The sequence below is a fragment of the Hyperolius riggenbachi genome, chromosome 8 (assembly GCF_040937935.1).
Source record: "Hyperolius riggenbachi isolate aHypRig1 chromosome 8, aHypRig1.pri, whole genome shotgun sequence".
Classification (NCBI taxonomy): domain Eukaryota; kingdom Metazoa; phylum Chordata; class Amphibia; order Anura; family Hyperoliidae; genus Hyperolius; species Hyperolius riggenbachi.
In genome coordinates, this window is record NC_090653.1 from 276,438,938 (window position 1) to 276,460,877 (window position 21,940).

Genomic DNA, 21,940 nt, shown 5'->3' on the forward strand with positions numbered 1-21,940 from the left:
ATAATCAGGATAGAACCAGAAATACAAAGGACCAGGAATACAGGAGACCAGAGTTCAACAAGCACAAGGGAAGCTATGTGATGTTCTGGCACCTGCTGTAATGAGAGCTGGTCTTAAGTAAGGTGAGCATTGGGTGTGTCAGCAGATCGGCCTGCAAAGTCCCAAGCAGGTTGACCTCTGCTGGCAGGAGGTGGAAGTCCCAAGAAACTCCAGAGTCTGATGCCATCTGCAGGTAAGACTGAGGATTGCAAGTTTGATAACATGAAGTGCACAGCCCCCTGGTGGTGGATATAGAAAGTACATAAGTCCCGCACACACTGCCACCAGCAGGTAGATCAAGTCCTGAACAGGTTCCTAACAGTACCCCCCCCTTAAGGAGCGGCCTCAGGACGCTCCAACAACTACGGTAATCTCTAGAGCCAGAGTTGGTCTGAATCAAACAGGAAGTACCACCACCAGGGTCCCCAGAGCCATCCTGATAATCCCCTGCCAATGCCGTCAACCAGGGATGCAGGATACCCAGAATAATGGCTGTACTCCGAAGCATAATCCACAGGCTCTGAAACCAACACATTTTACCTAGACCCAGATACCATCTGCCTGTAAGAAAGTTTTTAAACTCCCAGAGGGCACTGGCAACCCCAATGGAGTCCTTACCAATGCCCAAGGGCCTGGCAACCCATCCTGAAGGCAAGAGAAGCCAACCAAGGACTCTCCCTCTCCTCCAGGGGTCACCGGATTCAGGAGAGCAGCAGAGGTCAAAGGGTAGGAACTCACAGTGAGGAGAAGCCTGGAGACAAGCCACAAAAAACTGGGGTTTCCTATACAGAACTGTCAACAAGGCTGGCAAGGCTAGCAACAGGAATGGCCTTATCCCTGGTAAGGGAACAGAGAACCCTGGGGTTGAGGATCCTGGGATGACAGAGGCAACTGCAGGCACCTGGTTCAGAAGCACTTGTTGAGGCTGGGAGGGAGTGGTAGTCATAAGTTCCAAACAAAAGGCAATAGCAGACAGGCAAACATCAGGTAGGACAGTCAACTGAAGATCACCTACCAGGAAGGCAGGCAGGGCAGCGGACTGGCAGGCAACAGACCATAGAATATCAGGTGGAATAATGAGCTGGGCAGCCGACTGGACAACGACAGGCTGTTCAGCAGGAGTCTGTGGAGGCCGGGCAGAGGCAGCAGCAGGAGTCTGTAGAGGCTGGGCAGAGGCAGCAGCAGGAGTCTGTAGAGGCCGGGCAGAGGCAGCAGCAAGAGTCTGTAGAGGCCGGGCAGAGGCAGCAGCAGGAGTCTGAAGAGGCCGGGCAGAGGCAGCAGCAAGAGTCTGTAGAGGCCGGGCAGAGGCAGCAGCAGGAGTCTGTAGAGGCCGGGCAGAGGCAGCAGCAGGAGTCTGTAGAGGCCGGGCAGAGGCAGCAGCAGGAGTCTGTAGAGGCCAGGCAGAGGCAGCAGCAGGAGTCTGTAGAGGCCAGGCAGAGGCAGCAGCAGGAGTCTGTAGAGGCCAGGCAGAGGCAGCAGCAGGAGTCTGTAGAGGCCGGGCAGAGACAACAGGAGTCTGTAGAGGCCGGGCAGAGACAACAGGAGTCTGTAGAGGCCGGGCAGAGACAACAGGAGTCTGTAGAGGCCGGGCAGAGGCAACAGGAGTCTGTAGAGGCCGGGCAGAGGCAACAGGAGTCTGTAGAGGCCGGGCAGAGGCAACAGGAGTCTGTAGAGGCAACAGGAGTCTGTAGAGGCCGGGCAGAGGCAACAGGAGTCTGTAGAGGCCGGGCAGAGGCAACAGGAGTCTGTAGAGGCCGGGCAGAGGCAACAGGAGTCTGTAGAGGCCGGGCAGAGGCAACAGGAGTCTGTAGAGGCCGGGCAGAGGCAACAGGAGTCTGTAGAGGCCTGGCAGAGGCAACAGGAGTCTGTAGAGGCCGGGCAGAGGCAACAGGAGTCTGTAGAGGCCGGGCAGAGGCAACAGGAGTCTGTAGAGGCCGGGCAGAGGCAGCAGCAGGAGTCTGTAGAGGCCGGGCAGAGACAACAGGAGTCTGTAGAGGCAACAGGAGTCTGTAGAGGCCGGGCAGAGGCGGCAGCAGCGGCAGTCTGTAGAGGCCGGACAGAGGCAGCAGCAGTCTGTGGAGGCCGGGCAGAGGCAGCAGCAGGAGTCTGTAGAGGCCGGGCAGAGGCAGCAGCAGGAGTCTGTAGAGGCCGGGCAGAGACAACAGGAGTCTGTAGAGGCCGGGCAGAGACAACAGGAGTCTGTAGAGGCCGGGCAGAGACAACAGGAGTCTGTAGAGGCCGGGCAGAGGCAACAGGAGTCTGTAGAGGCCGGGCAGAGGCAACAGGAGTCTGTAGAGGCCGGGCAGAGGCAACAGCAGGAGTCTGTAGAGGCCGGGCAGAGGCAGCAGCAGGAGTCTGTAGAGGCCGGGCAGAGACAACAGGAGTCTGTAGAGGCAACAGGAGTCTGTAGAGGCCGGGCAGAGGCGGCAGCAGCGGCAGTCTGTAGAGGCCGGACAGAGGCAGCAGCAGTCTGTAGAGGCCGGGCAGAGGCAGCAGCAGGAGTCTGTAGAGGCCGGGCAGAGACAACAGGAGTCTGTAGAGGCCGGGCAGAGACAACAGGAGTCTGTAGAGGCCGGGCAGAGACAACAGGAGTCTGTAGAGGCCGGGCAGAGGCAACAGGAGTCTGTAGAGGCCGGGCAGAGGCAACAGCAGGAGTCTGTAGAGGCCGGGCAGAGGCAGCAGCAGGAGTCTGTAGAGGCCGGGCAGAGACAACAGGAGTCTGTAGAGGCAACAGGAGTCTGTAGAGGCCGGGCAGAGGCGGCAGCAGCGGCAGTCTGTAGAGGCCGGACAGAGGCAGCAGCAGTCTGTGGAGGCCGGGCAGAGGCAGCAGCAGGAGTCTGTAGAGGCCGGGCAGAGGCAGCAGCAGGAGTCTGTAGAGGCCGGGCAGAGACAACAGGAGTCTGTAGAGGCCGGGCAGAGACAACAGGAGTCTGTAGAGGCCGGGCAGAGACAACAGGAGTCTGTAGAGGCCGGGCAGAGACAACAGGAGTCTGTAGAGGCCGGGCAGAGGCAACAGGAGTCTGTAGAGGCCGGGCAGAGGCAACAGGAGTCTGTAGAGGCCGGGCAGAGGCAACAGGAGTCTGTAGAGGCCGGGCAGAGGCAACAGGAGTCTGTAGAGGCCGGGCAGAGGCAACAGGAGTCTGTAGAGGCCGGGCAGAGGCAACAGGAGTCTGTAGAGGCCGGGCAGAGGCAACAGCAGGAGTCTGTAGAGGCCGGGCAGAGGCGGCAGCAGCGGCAGTCTGTAGAGGCCGGACAGAGGCAGCAGCAGTCTGTGGAGGCCGGGCAGAGGCAGCAGCAGTCTGTGGAGGCCGTACAGGTATGGTAGATGAAGGAGTAGGAATGGCAGATGATGAAGTCTGTAAAAACTGTGCTGGAGGCTGGAACACTGCAAACTGTGCTGGAGGCTGGAACACTGCAAACTGTGCTGGAGGCTGGAACACTGCAAACTGTGCTGGAGGCTGGAAATCAGAATGTTCACCAAATGGCTGGGAGTGAGCACACTCTGCAAGTGGTTGAAAGTTTACAGATTCTGACAGCGGCTGGAGGGCTGCAGGGTCTGACAGCGGCTGGAGGGCTGCAGGGTCTGACAGCGGCTGGAGGGCTGCAGGGTCTGACAGCGGCTGGAGGGCTGCAGGGTCTGACAGCGGCTGGAGGGCTGCAGGGTCTGACAGCGGCTGGAGGGCTGCAGGGTCTGACAGCGGCTGGAGGGCTGCAGGGTCTGACAGCGGCTGGAGGGCTGCAGGGTCTGACAGCGGCTGGAGGGCTGCAGGGTCTGACAGCGGCTGGAGGGCTGTAGGGTCTGACAGCGGCTGGAGGGCTGCAGGGTCTGACAGCGGCTGGAGGGCTGCAGGGTCTGACAGCGGCTGGAGGGCTGCAGATTCTGACAGCGGCTGGAGGGCTGCAGATTCTGACAGCGGCTGGAGGGCTGCAGATTCTGACAGCGGCTGGAGGGCTGCAGATTCTGACAGCGGCTGGAGGGCTGCAGATTCTGACAGCGGCTGGAGGGCTGCAGGCATTGCAGGGAGATTACAGTTCATAGGCGTTGCAGAGATATTGCAGTCTGCAGGAGGATAACAGTCCATAATTTTTACAGGAGAAATACAGTTTGCAGGTGGATTACAGTCCATAAGTTTTGTAGAAATATGGCATTCTGCAGGCATGGCAGGAAAAATACAAGTCATAAGCTTTGTAGAGATATTGCAGTCTGCAGACATTGTAGGAGGAATACAGTCTATAGGCTGTGCAGGCTGATTACAGTCCATAAGACTTGCAGGAGAATTACCACCTGCAGACATTGCAGGAGGAATACAGTTTATAGGCTGTGCAGGCTGATTACAGTCCATAAGACTTGCAGGAGAATTACCATCTGCAGGCTGAAACAAAGTCTCTGCTGACAAGGTGCAAAATTCTGCTACTGGAGTGGCTGGAGGCAGGGCTGTTACAGGATTGATTTGAAGAGAAGCTGCTGGTAATTCAGGTTGCAGGGTGCATTTTGAAGATGCAGATTGCAGTGAAGACTGTATGTGGTTAATTGATGAGGTCGGAAAGAATTTGCGTTTATTCTTAAATGCCACTTTAGGTTTGAAGCAGGGTGAGGATCTAATCTGAGTCACAGATGCAGGCAACTGAGAGAATTTAGGAGTGGTTGCTATGAGCGATGGCAACATGGACTTTTGCGTAGTGACAGGGTACTCCTTAGACCAAGGCATGGATCTAATTGCGGTCTGAAGAGAGGCTGCACTTTTCCGGATCACAGGAGCAGGTAAATAAGTATTTTGGGAGGTTGTTGCTATGGGCAACGGGTTAGCAGGTTCTTTGGTTGTAGGTGAGTGCTGTTTGGCCCGGGTAGTGGATCTGATTTGAGTACATGCAGAGGCTGAGATATTTGGAGTCACAGGTGCAAATGAATGAAAGTCCTTGGAGGTGGTTGCTATGGGTAACGGGTATACAGGCTGTTTACTCATGACTAAGTGCTGTGAACTCTGGTCAGAGAACAGAGGAGAGGAGGTAGTGACAGGGTGAAAATCAGGGTTGTCACATATGAAAGATATTTTATTCCATGCACCAACTAGAGGAGCAATCATTTCAAAACTACAAACCCTCCTGTTAGACAGACACAAAACAGAGTTGGAACATTCTAACCGGAACTCTTTAGATTTGTTGGAATAATATTCAACAAAGTAATCCTCATCATCCTCCAATAAATCGAGTAACATCTCCACCATTATCAGATCATAAGGTGGATCCAGATCATTGCTAGGATAACCAGAAACTGACAGATTGCTCCAGATTTCTAGCAATGGCTGGACCTCTTGTCTGCAGAACACACCTTGCTGCACATTATCCTGCAGCTGTTTGATCAGGTGGAGGAGATCATTCTTGGGATACTCAGAGAAAATCTGTCTGCAGTGATCTCCCTCCTCATCAGCCAGCAACATATAATAGTACATCTCACTGGAGTTCATTATGAATGACTGAGTGGATAAACTTCACAGACAGGAAGTTTTATCAGCCCTTCGATATATATCAAGCTGCAGTGATCAGAATGGCCAGAACATACTGTTACAAACCCCACAGAGCAAGCACATGTGATCACTGTTTGCAGCAGGATATAAGGAGACTGAACACAGAAATAAGTGAATGGTGTTTATTAAGCACAACCACACAGTGTATATACAAACAAATGAATAGTGCAACCAAAACCCTAACTAGTCTAACTAAGAAGTCATACACAAATATACAGTATATACTTATTTGAGGAAACCACACAGGAACAATATACAGGTTCTATACAATATATACATATACACATCAGATCGCAGTACAAGATCGCAACACAGAAGCAAGGTCAGAGGCAAGCCATAAATCAAATACCAGATAATCAGGATAGAACCAGAAATACAAAGGACCAGGAATACAGGAGACCAGAGTTCAACAAGCACAAGGGAAGCTATGTGATGTTCTGGCACGTGCTGTAATGAGAGCTGGTCTTAAGTAAGGTGAGCATTGGGTGTGTCAGCAGATCGGCCTGCAAAGTCCCAAGCAGGTTGACCTCTGCTGGCAGGAGGTGGAAGTCCCAAGAAACTCCAGAGTCTGATGCCATCTGCAGGTAAGACTGAGGATTGCAAGTTTGATGACATGAAGTGCACAGCCCCCTGGTGGTGGATATAGAAAGTACATAAGTCCCGCACACACTGCCACCAGCAGGTAGATCAAGTCCTGAACAGGTTCCTAACACAGGGGCAATGTGTGCACGCTTTGAGAGATGAGGCTACAGCCAGAAGATATTGGACAGAGCGAGAGCTAGGACAGATAATACCCCAAGAGAATCTTTGTTAATCAAACAGAATGGCAAGGGGCGACTTAATGATGACCATCTGAGATTTGTGACACGTTATGGTTCACATTGGAACCAATTGAGGGGGATCCTGGCAAAAAAGTGGCATTTGCTAAGACTGGACCCAAAGATTATTGAGGTGATAGGGGACTATCCCAAGATGGCAGCGAAAAGGGCACCCAACCTGCGCAACATTTTGGTGAAATTCGGATATCGGTCGGTAACGCAACAGTTGGCACATATGTGGTTGGGACTCACAACAAGGCCACTGGGAATGTACCCTTGTGGAAAGTGCAATGTATGTTATTTGGTAAACAGAACATGTTCCAGAATGCCCAAATCTACAATATCAAGGCATTCATCAATTGTGAAAGCACATTTATTATGTACATGATTGAGTGCCCTTGCGGGTTGAAATATATCCGGAAAATGACGCAGATGCCAAAAATAAAACGCATCCAGGAGCACATTGGAAATATAAAAGAAGGAGATGAAACCAGCCCTTTGGGACTGCATTTTAAGATGTTTAATAATAAAAATCCAGATGGATTGAAATTTAAGGGAATCATCAAAATGCAGATCCCAACTAGGGGTGGAGACCTTGACAGAAAATTGTGCCAAACAGAATCTAGTTGGATTTTTAGACTGGGGACGTTAATTCCGAATGGTTTAAATTCAGACCTCCCCCTTACCCGTCCGTGTGGCTGGAAAGTGAAATGGTTAAGGGCTCAGCCTCTGACACAGGAGACCTGGGTTCGAATCTCGGTTCAGTAAGCCAGCACCTATTCAGTAGGAGACCTTGGGCAAGTCTCCCTAACACTGCTACTGCCTATAGAGCACGTCCTAGTGGCTGCAGCTCTGGCACTTTGAGTCCGCCATGACAAAAGCGCGATATAAATGTTCTGTGCCTGTGGTTGCCCCCTTTTTGCCCAGCTAAAAAACTGCAAAGCATCATAAGTCAAAGATTTAAATACAAATGCTAAATTCACAAAAATTCTCTAAACTTGATAGAATTTAGGGTAATGAAAACTGGTTTGAACAAGCTATTGTGAACTATAAGGCCTGAGATTGGATGTGCATGGATGCTGTGAATTGCAAAGGAAAGGCAAATTACAAGTATTGCTGAGTAAATATAATTATAGAGAATAGTCTGAATTTTATGTAAATAATAAGATAGTAATTTCTCCTGCTTGAATGAGCCCAATGGAATTGACCAGTAACAAGAGTGATCTTGGCACGAGACCTGAATAATCCTTGTATACATATACTTATACTCCCCTGCTTGGAGAGAAAAATGAAGCCGAAGAAAACTAACCAATCATGAGATCGGGGGGAGTGGCAATATGCAAAGTGAGCATTAGCGAGCCTTTTAAAATGTAAAGTTGAATCGCCGCCTCTCAATCCTCTGAGGAAGCCCGGTAGGCAGGCGATACTAGTGATGACGTGGACACTGTAGAGACGTCGCCACCAACGTGTATACCGGACAGGGCCGGCGCTACCATAGAGGCAAAGGGGGCAATTACCCCGGGGCCCCAGAGCTTGTAGGGGCCCCCAGTGGCTACAAGAGGAAAAAAAATTTCAAATCGACCTTATAGTTTGAGAAAATCGATTTTAAAGGTTCAAAGGAAAAAAAATACACATTTAAAAACCTGCCGAATTTAATGGTTAATAGCAAATCCACCTTAAATGCTAGAAACCCTAAATTTGCAGGATATGTTAAGGAGATCATTGGGAACAAGAGGATAAAAACAATTTTTCAAAAATACCTTATAGTTTTTGAGAAAATCGATTTTAAAGTTTCGAAGGAAAAAAGTATAGTTTTAAATGCGGTAAATGTAACTTTTAGTAGCAAACCTAACGGTAGTGTAATTTTACATGCATCAAAAGAAAGAGCAATACATTTTCTGACGTGGTTTCCTGGGGGTCCATACGCAGCCGCAGCGCTTTGGCCAGGGATCGCTATACAGCCGCAATATGGCTGAATGAAGATCCCTGGCATTTTTTCCTATTTTCCCAATTTTTTTTATGTTTAGAGTGTGGGAATTTTTTTTTAAAAAATTATGTGGGGTCCCCCCTCCTGAAACTTTTTAACCCCTTGTCCCCCATGCAGGCTGGGGTAGCCAGAATGTGGAGCTCCGTCCGATTGGGGCTTCACACCCTGACTATACCAGCTGCAAAAAAGGTCCCTTAATGCCGATTTCTGTTCCGAGGTATCTGTTGGGGGGGCCCAGGTTTATTTTGCCCCGGGGCCCCATTGTTGCTTAAACCGGCCCTGATACCGGAAGTCTGTCCGCGTGAGCTGGAGGAGCCGGAGAAGTGGCGTGGAGCGATCAGCGCAATGTGCAGCGGTCCTGTGAGTAGCCGGGGACAAGCAATACTACAGCCAGGCATACGGAGAGCTCAAGAAATGGTGGTGAGAGCCCACTAGGGCAAGCCCTGTTGAACTGTTGTATGTTTAAAACACACGCAACGCTCCGCCGCAAAGTGCAATTGAAACGGTTTTAGAGATCTCTGGGATGCGATATAACAGACTGAATCTGGTGCAATCCTTCACTACATGAGGTCCATATGCATAACAACGGAGAAGATTGATGGTCAATTAATGCGGGCCAACAATTCAAAAACTCCCGGGAGTATTATGGACACTAGGCTGAATGGAGTGTGAGTGAGGAGGTGCATGTGACGCAGCCGGCTGTGTATGGTCAGGCCAATACCACAATTGAACCACTTTTAATGAGGGAAGGTTTATTGTGTATTGTAGATAATAAAGATATAATCTGTTTGAAGGAGACACTTGTGAAGTGTAATTGTAAGGCTTGGTGGTGTATTCTCCACAGTCAGCATGCAACGCATGAGCTTGCGTGGAGGAGGTACACACACTAGCACAAGGAAACAGGCTATCCCTAGTATAGTGGAGGGGAGGACTGACTCCAACAGGAGATTGTGGCGCACAGAGCCGGTGCAGATCTGACAGCCACAAACAATGCTTTCGTTATAACGTCTCAGCGCAAAGTAGCGCTGAGCGCATAAACCAGAACTGAGGAGATCAGGACAGGTAGACAGAATGAACGCTTGCTAGCTAGCGGCTACTTAGCGACAGCAAGCGTCCAAAACCAGACAGACTGGAATGAGGCAGCCAATGCGATGCGGCGATGGCGTGCCTCACAAAGACAGGACAGGATAGTCAGAAAATAGCAGGATTAAGATAGATGAACGTAACACAGATAAATATACAATAAGTATGTTTTCCTAGCGTATTACAATTACAGCTATCAATGAAACTATTTGTAACGTCTGACTAACATATGTATATATCGGCAATGAACCGATATATGACATAAGCAGGAACGCTGACTAGGAATGAAGTAACACAGGGAACAGGACTCAGAAGGATTCGCTATCTCTTCGCAGAGATGAACACAATCCACAAACGGTAACAGAACAGGATTCAGAAGGATTCGTTATCTCTTCGCAGAGATGAACGCAATCCACAAACAGTAACAGAACAGGATTCAGAAGGATTCGTTATCTCTTCGCAGAGATGAACGCAATCCACAAACAGAACCAGGAGCAGGGTAACTACCTCAGCACGGGTGGTCACGGTACGCGCAACCTACCAAAACGTGCTGGAAAGCTGACTAACTGCACACAGGATATAAACAGTTCGTGTACGTATACATCAGCGACACTGATGTATCAACGTAACACAAATACAAGGAAAATAATAAACGTGCTGGTATGCATATATATTGGCAATGAACCAATATATGATGCAAAGACCAGCAAGGTATCTTTATAACAAGAAACACGATCGGGGGCTAAAGCGACAGCAAGGCAGGCTTAAGCTGAAGCTATGAAAACCCCAGGAAACCCTGCAGGAAGCAGATCTTTATACTGAGGTCATCCAATGGGAGCAGACATGCAGATTCCCACACAGGTGAATGATAATCAGTCACAAGCTGACAGCAGGGAAAGACAGACAAAGCTATGCAGCTTGCATGGAAATAGATCAGAACGGCCTGAGCTGCAGCACTACTACTTCCAGCAATAGCTGCTGCAGCAGTGATCATTACAGTACCCCCGCCCTTAAAAGCGGATTCCAGACGCTTTTCAAAACTGAAATTCCCAACAAAACAGTCTGACTGATAATTCATGATGACCGGGACAGCCCGGCAAGACCGAATTCCAGAATCAGTCCCCACAAGACTGGACCCATCAGAACCAGAACCTACAGAACCATGCCCATCAGTACTACAAGCCCCAGTGTGACACCCATCAGAACCATGATTTCCAGAAGAAAGCCCTCCGAAATTCCCTGAGCGATACCCACCGCCTTCCAGGAACCGTTCAGAAACGCCAAAGCCTTTGCAATGCCCACCGGTACTGTCTTTACCAACACAAAACCCACTGTTGAACCAGTCCAAGGCACCAGGACAAGTTTTCTCAGAGACCTCCCAGAACACCTTGAAGCTCCAAAGAGATCCCCATAGGTCAGAATGCCCCTTAGGCTCACATGGAGAACTATCAAGAACCCCTATGGAACCTAGGGCAATTCCCGAGTCAGGGCCACAAGGACAAACATCAATATCAGGGCTTTCAGGGACCAGAACCATCTCTGGGCATGCAGGCAGACTGGCAACATCAGAACGTGTTCCCACTAAGGAAGCATCAGAGCACGCTAACACCTTAGACACACTTGGGCATTCTGGCACACAAAAAACATCTGGGCACACCGGCACAAGAGAAACCTCTGGGCATGTCAAGGAACTGTGAGCCTCAGGGTCAGCCAAGACAGGACCAAAACCAGGACTGGCCAAAAAAAAATCATCATGACTAAACTTCGCAACTACTGGACTTTTACACGAGAATGCTGGATCAGACTTAGATGTCGCTGATTCCAGCAAAGTCAGTAACAAATCAGATTCAGGGGCACTAACAAGACAGGACAAATCTTCTGATGTATGCACTGAACCAGATAGGGACTCCACAACTACCTCTGGACTGGACAGAGACTCATCTAATACACTGGATTGGAGCTCATGAGGCGCTGCAGAACAAGTCAGTATTGCAGCAGCCCCCACTGGACTAGGCAAAACTGAGGAATTCCCTGGACAGGAAGGGGACTCTGGAACCTCTGCCACAGCGGCCAGAGAACCAGAATCTTTCAGGATACAGGGCTGGGTTTCAGGAACACTCATCAGACCGGACTGAAATTCTGAGATTTCTATTATTTTGGCCAGAGAATCAGAATTATCCATGTTACAGGGCAAGACTTCTGAAACATTCAGAGGACAGGGCTGGAGTTCCTCGGCTGTTACAACACTGGAGAGGGACTCAACAACATTGGTTAAATCAGACTGTGTACAGGGCAAGGTATCTGACACACTTGCTGACGAGGACAATATTTCAATGGCTTCTGCTTTGCTGGGCAGAAATTCATCAAGTTTTATTAGAGCAGACTGTAATTCCAAAACAGCTGCTAGACAAGTGAATATTACTGCAACACCAACTGAGGTAAGCAGTGCTTCAGCCTCCTCTGCTAGAGGGTTTAAAGTATCCAAAGTACTGGGTGAAGCATAAGACTCTGCGACCACAGCTTCACTGGACAGGATCACTGAACAGTCCATATTGCAGGGCAAAACCATGGAAGCACCTGCTGGACAGCATAATGATTCTGTGACCTGAGTTTCATTGGAGAGATCTACTGCACAATTCATGGTACAGGGCAAATTTATTGGAAAATTTTCTGAACAAGGTAATAATTCTGCGATTTCAGGTTCACATAGCAGATGCTCTGAGCTATTCACGAAACTAGAGCAAGGTGTAGAAACAGGAAGATCAAGACACAATGTTTGCGCATCTGAATCACCATTCATTTGTAAAATTGGAAAATTCAGATGCTGGGGTTCTGAGTTTACTAGACAGGATTGCTGGGACTCGGAAACTGATGTAGTGCATCTATTGGCATCTGCTGGATCAGACAGGAGTTGAACTTTATTAACACAGGTAATTTCTGCAGAAGTGTTTGCAGAGACAGGCAAGATTTTTCTGGTGTCTGTTTCACTAAACAAAGAGTCATGAGTACTGGCTAGGCTGGACTCGGAAGTCAGCAGGACCTCTGGATTCTCTGCTGAGAAATTTGCGCAGGGCAAGGTTAAGAATGTATCAGTGGCTTCTGTTTTACTGGGAAGTAACACTGAGTTATCCATGGTACAGGGTGGAATTGCAGGAACTTCAATTTCACACAAAAAGAGCTCCGAATCACCTGCTGAATCAGCCAAAGGTGCTGAAGCAGGCGGGTCAGAACGCCAAATTTGCGAATTCGGAGTCACATAAAAATCATCCAAAATCAGTTCCCACACATCAATCAAGGGAGCCACACAGTCATACCTACACACACCAGCCTCTATTAGGTTATAGGCTGACTTAATGCATGCGTTCAATACCATTTCACTTTTTGCACTGTAAAATTGACAAAATGAACTTGAATCATTCTTCCATTCACAGACCAGGGCTTCCATCTCTCCCCTCTCGAATGGAGGATCCCATGCATACTTAACAGCGAAACCTTTAGGCTGATCACAGTCTGCAGATATGATTGTGGCAGGCACATGTATAGGGTTAATTAGCAGGTGATTGGCAGATTCCTTATTCTTAAGAATCTCCAATACCTGTAGCAAGTGTTGAACTGTAGTGTATGCAAACTTCCCTTGGTTCACAAATAAGTTGATTTGTTCAATACTCTGTAATATCCCATCATAATCATACTCAGATAATTCTTTTAAACAAAAATCTTTATTTTCCCTAGCCAGGGAGGAAAGTTCATTAGTAGTTTCATAAGTCCATTTAACTCCCCTGAAAGACAATTGCATTTCATTATCTGTTAATGGCAGAATCTCATTATAGGTCTCAGTCGCTAAGGATAACGATTCTGCAGATTGGACACGTTTCTTAGAACGTTTGCGTTTTGCCTTTGACCTTGCGGTTTTTGGTGATTTATTCAAAGCTGCAGGAAAATTATCAGTAACACTTTCTGCTTGCTGCTCATTCTTGCAAGCAATTGAAGGAGCAGCTGATTGGCCTGCTGCTAGGAGTTCATTAAGAGGAAAAGGCAATGGATCTATGCGCAACCAGTTATGGATCACAAACGCTAGAAATTCCAGCGGTCTCTCTTTCAAATCGGAATGATTGAGAACATCAAATGCCCACTGGAATAATTCCCCTTTAAACAAAATATAACTTAGTTGGAGTGCCCAGGTTGAAACAGGAGTCGCTTGGAGATCAGGATTGGTCAGGAACCTGGCACATTCAGAGAAAAACTCATTTTCTGTTTCAGAGCTAAGTTCTTCAAATTTCTTAAAGGAACAGGAACCATAATTAACAGTGTCATACTTTCTGGGAATCCCCCCCACAATGGGGACTGGTAATGGGGTTTTCATAATGTAAGGCTTGGTGGTGTATTCTCCACAGTCAGCATGCAACGCATGAGCTGGCGTGGAGGAGGTACACACACTAGCACAAGGAAACAGGCTATCCCTAGTATAGTGGAGGGGAGGACTGACTCCAACAGGAGATTGTGGCGCACAGAGCCGGTGCAGATCTGACAGCCACAAACAATGCTTTCGTTATAACGTCTCAGCGCAAAGTAGCGCTGAGCGCATAAACCAGAACTGAGGAGATCAGGACAGGTAGACAGAATGAACGCTTGCTAGCTAGCGGCTACTTAGCGACAGCAAGCGTCCAAAACCAGACAGACTGGAATGAGGCAGCCAATGCGATGCGGCGATGGCGTGCCTCACAAAGACAGGACAGGATAGTCAGAAAATAGCAGGATTAAGATAGATGAACGTAACACAGATAAATATACAATAAGTATGTTTTCCTAGCGTATTACAATTACAGCTATCAATGAAACTATTTGTAACGTCTGACTAACATATGTATATATCGGCAATGAACCGATATATGACATAAGCAGGAACGCTGACTAGGAATGGAGTAACACAGGGAACAGGACTCAGAAAGATTCGCTATCTCTTCGCAGAGATGAACGCAATCCACAAACGGTAACAGAACAGGATTCAGAAGGATTCGTTATCTCTTCGCAGAGATGAACGCAATCCACAAACAGTAACAGAACAGGATTCAGAAGGATTCGTTATCTCTTCGCAGAGATGAACGCAATCCACAAACAGAACCAGGAGCAGGGTAACTACCTCAGCACAGGTGGTCACGGTACGCGCAACCTACCAAAACGTGCTGGAAAGCTGACTAACTGCACACAGGATATAAACAGTTCGTGTACGTATACATCAGCGACACTGATGTATCAACGTAACACAAATACAAGGAAAATAATAAACGTGCTGGTATGCATATATATTGGCAATGAACCAATATATGATGCAAAGACCAGCAAGGTATCTTTATAACAAGAAACACGATCGGGGGCTAAAGCGACAGCAAGGCAGGCTTAAGCTGAAGCTATGAAAACCCCAGGAAACCCTGCAGGAAGCAGATCTTTATACTGAGGTCATCCAATGGGAGCAGACATGCAGATTCCCACACAGGTGAATGATAATCAGTCACAAGCTGACAGCAGGGAAAGACAGACAAAGCTATGCAGCTTGCATGGAAATAGATCAGAACGGCCTGAGCTGCAGCACTACTACTTCCAGCAATAGCTGCTGCAGCAGCGATCATTACAGTAATAATTGCTTTCCAAAAAAGTAGGGACACCATCTAATAACGAGGTGGTCCACCTTTACCACTAAATACGCTAATGGGATAAAGTTCAAGTTGCATAATTTATCAAAATCACTACCACAGCACGGATTACTGCAATATAAAAATTACCTTTTATTGCTCATACATAAAATAATACCAAATCCTACAAAACCCTATATTTAAAACACCCTCTAATAGGGTACTACCTGTTAAAGTGACCTGGGTTTAAATCTCGGCTCTGCCTGTTCAGTAAGCCAGCACCTATTCAGTAAGGAGTTTCTTGGGCAAGTCTCCCTAACACTGCTACTGCCTACTGAGTGCGCTCTAGTGGCTGCCTCGCAAGCGCTTTGAGTCCGACAGGAGAAAGGCGCTATACAAATACTGCAATTATTATTATTATTAATTATTATTATTAAAGTCCCACAGTGCGCACTGTATATATGACCCAAGGCGATGAAAAATCGCCTATGCACTTGATATAAAGCCTCCAATGACTGTCACAATGTCCATAAAAATGTATCCATCTGTAACTGCAGTGTTCAAAAAACATCCGTATTCATAATTGTGCAATAGTCCATGAGGTAGAATAAATTGCGTAAATTTTAGCAATGCGCGTAAACAGTTGCATAGTCCAATTGGGCCTCAGTAGATATAATGTTCATGTAAAGCCGCTAACTGTGCTTAATATTGGCCATGAGTGTAACAGAGAAAAATAAAGTATGGAACGGTCTCACCATTTGTAGTCACTAGTTGGGTTCGCTAGATATTAGCGGTAGAAGTTTTAGAGACCTTGCTTCACCACTCTGGCGACGTCCTGCCTTGTGGCAGTCAATGCTCCATGTCACACTCCCGGCAACCTGCATAAAGTTTGCTGTCCCCGTTAGGGACTTCCGAACGCCCGCCGATACGAACCGCTGCTAAGTCGGGGATTCCCTGCCTGTTTCCCCCCTGTGCCTGGCTCCCCGCTGTGTGTTTATCCTACCTCCGCCCGCTGACGTGTCTAAGCCCCCCGCTTATGTCGCCGGGTCCCCCCTGTGTAAGAAGCGGCAGCGGGCAGCAGCTTACCTCCTCCATCTTGCCCGCGGCGATTGAAGACATCCGGCTCCTGTGCGCGGCTTCCTCTAGTGCCGGCTTCTAATGACGCATCATCAATCACGCGTCATTAGAAGCCGGCACTAGAGGACACGGGGGCAGACCAGAGGACACGGGGGAGACCACAGGACACAGGGGGGAGACCACAAGACATAGTGGGGAGACCACAGGACACAGGGGGGATACCACAGGACACAGGGGTAGACCACAGGACATAGTGGGGAGACCACAGGACACAGGGTAGGAGACCAGAGGACCCTTGGGGTAGACAGGGGGAGATAAGAGTACACATATTTATTACACACACACACACACACACACACACACACACACACACACACACACACACACACACACACTCTCTTAGATACTAAGATACTATACATTCCCTTTACAATTTATACAGGATATTCTTAGTACGGCAGTTTTATTTGCACAGCTGCGTCCATAGCCGGCCGGCCCGGGATACGATGCTGGGAACGGAGATCTGTAGCATAGTTCAGATGTATTTGTTTTATACAATTGTATAGCACTGCCACATATTGTGAAGTGCCTCACAAGGAACATTAAACAAATCATGACCTTCACCATCCTCTGTGGGGCGCCGCAGCAACGTGGGGGACAATAAATATAAGCAATACATTACATGCTGTATACCCGACTGATGTGCTTCTGGTACAATGAATCTGAGAGTGTCCTTGTCGTCGGGGATCAGAAATAAAATGTGGCAATACATCGTCTATTGAATTTTTTGAGTATAAGATGCACTTTTTCTCCCCCAAAAATGGGGGAAAAGGTCCCTGCATCCTATATTCCCAATACAGGGAGTCCTCGACTTGCGAATGACTGCCGATATGAACAGCCGGCCCGCCGCGATGTCGGGGACTCCCTGTACTGTCCCCCCGTGTCCTCCTCCACTCCTCCTGACTAGATGAAAGCAGCAGCAGCGCATCTCACCTACTCCATTAGAGCCGGCGACGATCAGAGACCTCTCCCTCACTGCTCCCCTAGTGCTGGTCGTGTGTAATGACACAATCAGCAGAAGCCAGCACTAGGGGAGCAGTGTGGGAGAGGAGAGGTCTCTAAACGCCGCGTGCTCTGATGGATTAGGTGAGCCATGCTGCCGCTGCTTCTATCTATTCAGGAGGAGTGGAGGAAGACACATGGGGACAGAAGGGGACACATGGGGGGAAAAAGGGGGATACATGGGGACACATGGGAGACACATTAATTGTGGGAGAACATCTACAAGACAGGTTTAGTATATTTTTTCCCCTAGTTTTTTCCCACTAAACCTAGGTCCGAAGCATCGTAAATCACCCCCGAAAAATACATTATTTCACTAGCAACTAACTAATCTAGGCTTCCTATCTACCCCAACCTATTAAAAAAAACGTTTTTCTGATCGACTAAATTGTTGTTGAGCAATCACTATTAGAATAGTTCACAGTCTATTTTGAACATCAACAAGGTTGATTTTCTGCCACTCCAATCTCATTTGTCTGAACGCTCTTCGCTGAAAATTGTACAGTTAGTGGGCACTTTTAGAAACGGCAGAAACGACTTTGCCCCCGTGCTGCCCAGATACAGTCTATACCCACGGCAATAAACGAAGATGGTCAATGAGGTGCTAATAATTTAGAATAAATGCTACTTATTTAGGTAACTATGGAGGAAGGGGGGGGGGGGCGGGAGTTGAAGGGGTTATTAACTAATGGGGGATTTATTTTTTATTATGTATTTTAGTGTGTATGCATTTTACTTTTTGACCTTTTGATGCCCCCACACTTAATCTTGTGTGCTGTTTACAGTACACAGGCAGTGTTGTGCATGTATTTTACTTTCACTTCGTGAGGTGAGAGGTCCAGGGCTTGCCCACACTTCCCTCTAGGTGTCGCATGGTGGTTTGGGGGCCCAAGCGATTGAGAGAGACCTGGGGCCCCTGGGCTGTCATGTGGACCAGTGTTTGCACTTCGTGAATGACCACAGGCATTCTGCTGATGCCGGTGCTTATTCGTTACTCTGATCAGCTTTGGGAACACATGATCCCATTCACCGATCACGGACCGGTGGGATGCGGATCGGAATGCGCGCAGGTGCATGAGCAGGCAGCATCAAAAACACGGATATAAGAATATATCCGCCCCTGATCCACAAGTGAGGTTTTCAGTGGCATATATGTACGGACCAGAGATCCGGAACTGGTTAAACAGAAGAAAAGTGATCTAGCAGAAAAGGAAGAGGATCAGCAGGACAGCCAGGCAATTTACATTGTTTAAAAGGAAATAAATATGGCAGCGTCCATATCACTCTCACTTTAGGCTCCTTTCACAGTAAGTGTGTTTTGTTGCATCGTGACACAGCCTGTACAATGTTTAAAGAGAAACTTTAACCCTGGATTGAACTGAATTCCAATCAGTAGGTGATACCCCCTTCCCCATAAAAAATATTTACCTTTCCTTGAATAGATCATCAGGGAGGTGGGTCTGTGTGGCTGATATTATGGTCAAACCCCTCCCACAGTGTGATGTCATGACCAAAGTCCTCATAGTTTGCTGTCTGGGAACCTCGTTGCATTGTGGGAAATAATGGCTTTTTCCAACTGCCAATCAACCACTATCTCCCCCTGTGCATAGAACTCTCAGTAACGAACATTCCGTACAGATCAGCTGGCAGAACTAAAGATGTCACCACCAGTGACACATTTCAGAATGTAAATCAGGGAGAGGAGAGATTTTACAATGGTCAAATGCTGACTAAATAATCTATAAATGAATATTGTAAACAATAAGCAATTTTTTTTCATTATGTTATTTTCACTATAATTCCTCTTCAAAGGAAACCTAAACTGATGAAGAAAAGAAAGAGTTTAACTTACCTTCGGCTTCTACCCGCCTCCTGTAGTCACCCTGTGCCTGCGCTGATACTCAACGATCCGCCGGTCTCATCGCTGGGAGCATCTTGCGCATGCGCAGCAGAGATTTTCCCTGTGATGGGAGCATGAATGAGGACGCGCATAGCCAGGGCCACGCAGGCGCATTGGCCATCGACTGGTTCGGTTGTTAGAATCACAACGGAGCTGTGGCTTCAAAAGTTTATGATTATTTATTCCTGTGATACAATGAGGGCAGCCATGTTCTGTGTGTCACATTGTCACAGGCTGAGGGCTGGAGATGCTATCAGCTTGACTGTGTGTAAATTCAGTCCCCTCTCCTCCTCCCCTCTGCCTCTGAAATCAATTGCTAGTAACCTCCTCCTGCCCAGACTGAGCTCCCATAAGCCCTTGCTACAGTACCAAGGCACAAAAGAAGCTGTGGGTGTGGCTTGTTTAGTTTATAGGGAATAAGAGTATTAAAACAAAACCAAAAAAGTATTTGGCTTGAGGAATGCCCTATAAACTATATGAAAGGAACACAATTATGCAATGAGTAAGGCCTCTTTCACAGTGGGACGTTGCGTTTGATGCGACGTTAAAGTCGCACAACGTGCCTCTAACGCAGCGCATGTAGGTTCTGAAATTTGATGTTATTTTGCACTGCGCTGTGTCTCTTGGTGTGCAGTTTTCGTTGCATACTCATGGAACGAAAATGGCGCATGAGTTACATTTTAAAAAAAACACATTACTGAGCAGATACATTGCTAAACGCACAGCATGCTGCACTTTTTAATAGTGCTACACGTTACACACAACGCAACGTGTGCACTGTGAATGTCGCACAGACTGTGCACTGTGAAAGAGGCCTAAAAGTTTATCTCGGATCCACTTAAAACTCTTTTTTTCTGTATCAGTTCAGGTACACTTTAAGGAGCCATAAACATTTGTGAATGCATTCGTAGTCAGTTTCATATCTACACAAGGATGCGCCCTTCTAATATAACAAACAATTTGAATTTTTAGCTCTGATGCCAGACATTGCAGCGCCCTTTCGGCACCCCCTTACATATCAGGGTCCTGTAGTGCATGTTTGTGCCATTTCTATGAGTTGTGTATCAACTTAAAGCGGACCCAAATCAAACATTTTTTTAATTAAAAATATTTAGCTGCACCACTCTGGCACATACAAAGATAAATAAACACTCCTTCAAGCCTATGAGCATTTCAGTGCATGTTTTTCAGCCTTTTCTTTTCACAACTAGGGTTATACAGGTGGCAGCCATTAGCAATTCCTCCTTTGCTGGACACCACTTACTCCATCAGTTTTCCGGATTCTGTCCGGCAGTATGGAAGGAAGGGAGGGGTTCCTCCAATAAATGTAAAATATTTTATATTTGCCATCATGCAGCTGAAAAAAGGCTACTATTTATCATTATAATTTAGAAAATAGACTTTATTTCTGAAATCTTGTATTTTTAATTTGGGTCCACTTTAACACTTTTTGTTCTTAGGGCGGAAAGCAAAAGTCAGCGATGACATCTACAGGAAGTTTGACAACCATGTTATCAAGCAGGGTATAGACCTGGAATTCATCTATTCGTTCCCCAAGTACGGTGAGTGACATTTCCAACAGACACTTTGGGATACAACAACAGGGGATCTGGGGCTGGATTATCCAACAAGCCAACCTAGGCAGGTGCTTGGGACCAGGTGCCTTTGACCTCTCTGGACCATCTCCATTCCAGGCTTACAATGCCACCAACAAGCGAGACAAGATGAACTGAAACTCCTAACACAAACAGTATTTTAACATATCATGCTTCCCTACGAGTAAAAAACACAGCAGTCTCACAGTGTTCCTAAGAGAAACTGGTAGACGCGTGTATCAAAATGTGCAGCCAGTCAGCAATTTAGTGCAGGTGTTAAAAAGCAGTAATAAGGGATCCTGCTTTGTGCACTTACCCATGCGGATCTGCAATCTGTACTCCAAACAGATGACTGTTGTCATAATAGCGAAGAAGTTTTTGAATAGTCTCATCTGGCTGCCAATTGAAATCAAAAGAAAATATTTAATAATCTGAAATTAAAAAAAAAAAAAAAAAATTTAAATAAATAAAAAAAAAAGTTTCTAACAATTTTACAGAACTGGAATTTCCCATGAAGTGTGCTGGTATTGAGGCCTCTTCTGGCAATTGAGAAAAATTTGTTAGGGTAGGGACCATATAGAGGAGACACACAATGACGCTCATGAGTATTTGTTCAGCGACAGGTACGTATGGCAGAACCAGAACGTTTACAAGGCATCCTAAGCAGGTGCCTAGGGACTTGAAAGAGACCCGGGGCGTGGTTGATGCTAGTCCCCACCAAATGTTACCAAAAAAAGCCATCGGGGGTGGACCAGAGTTTTTTCTTGTCGTATGTGAAATAAATCGTACTCAGACCGTGTGTTTTCTGTTTGTAGGATTCTGCGAGGAGGCCAGCAAGTTCAACATTCTCGACGGTACAATATGGATTTTGTTTTCTTTTTTTTTAGTTTATTAGCCTCAAATAGGCTCAGGAGGGATCATAACAGCTTCAGGATTATCATGGATCTTATAGCTGGAGGCATAATCTCAAAATGCAGGCAAGACTTGAGGTTAGGCTCAAGAAAAAAACTACAAACCACAGACCCCCTTCCGCCCCCCCCCCCCCCCCCCCCCCTCCATCACAAATTTTGACGGAGCCCCTTATTTTGGGCGCACTGGAACCAGGAAAGTATCCATACATGCATAGATTTTCTCATTTCCCGTTTAATCACCTCAGCCCCAGCGCGGGTTGTTTTCACCTTACAGATGAGAGGAATTTTCACATTTCAGCGCTCCTCCCATTCA

General features: G+C 47.4%; 1 protein-coding gene across 1 annotated transcript in view; it reads left to right on the forward strand.

Moving 5' to 3' along the window:
• The window catches only part of C8G (complement C8 gamma chain), a 39,780-nt gene that overhangs the window by 15,877 nt on the left and 1,963 nt on the right, over positions 1 to 21,940 (forward strand). The window contains exons 5-6 of the mRNA XM_068248963.1: positions 20,582 to 20,683; positions 21,532 to 21,570. Of these exons, the coding sequence (XP_068105064.1) occupies positions 20,582 to 20,683; positions 21,532 to 21,570 (141 nt within the window). The remainder of the gene's footprint in view (positions 1 to 20,581; positions 20,684 to 21,531; positions 21,571 to 21,940) is intronic.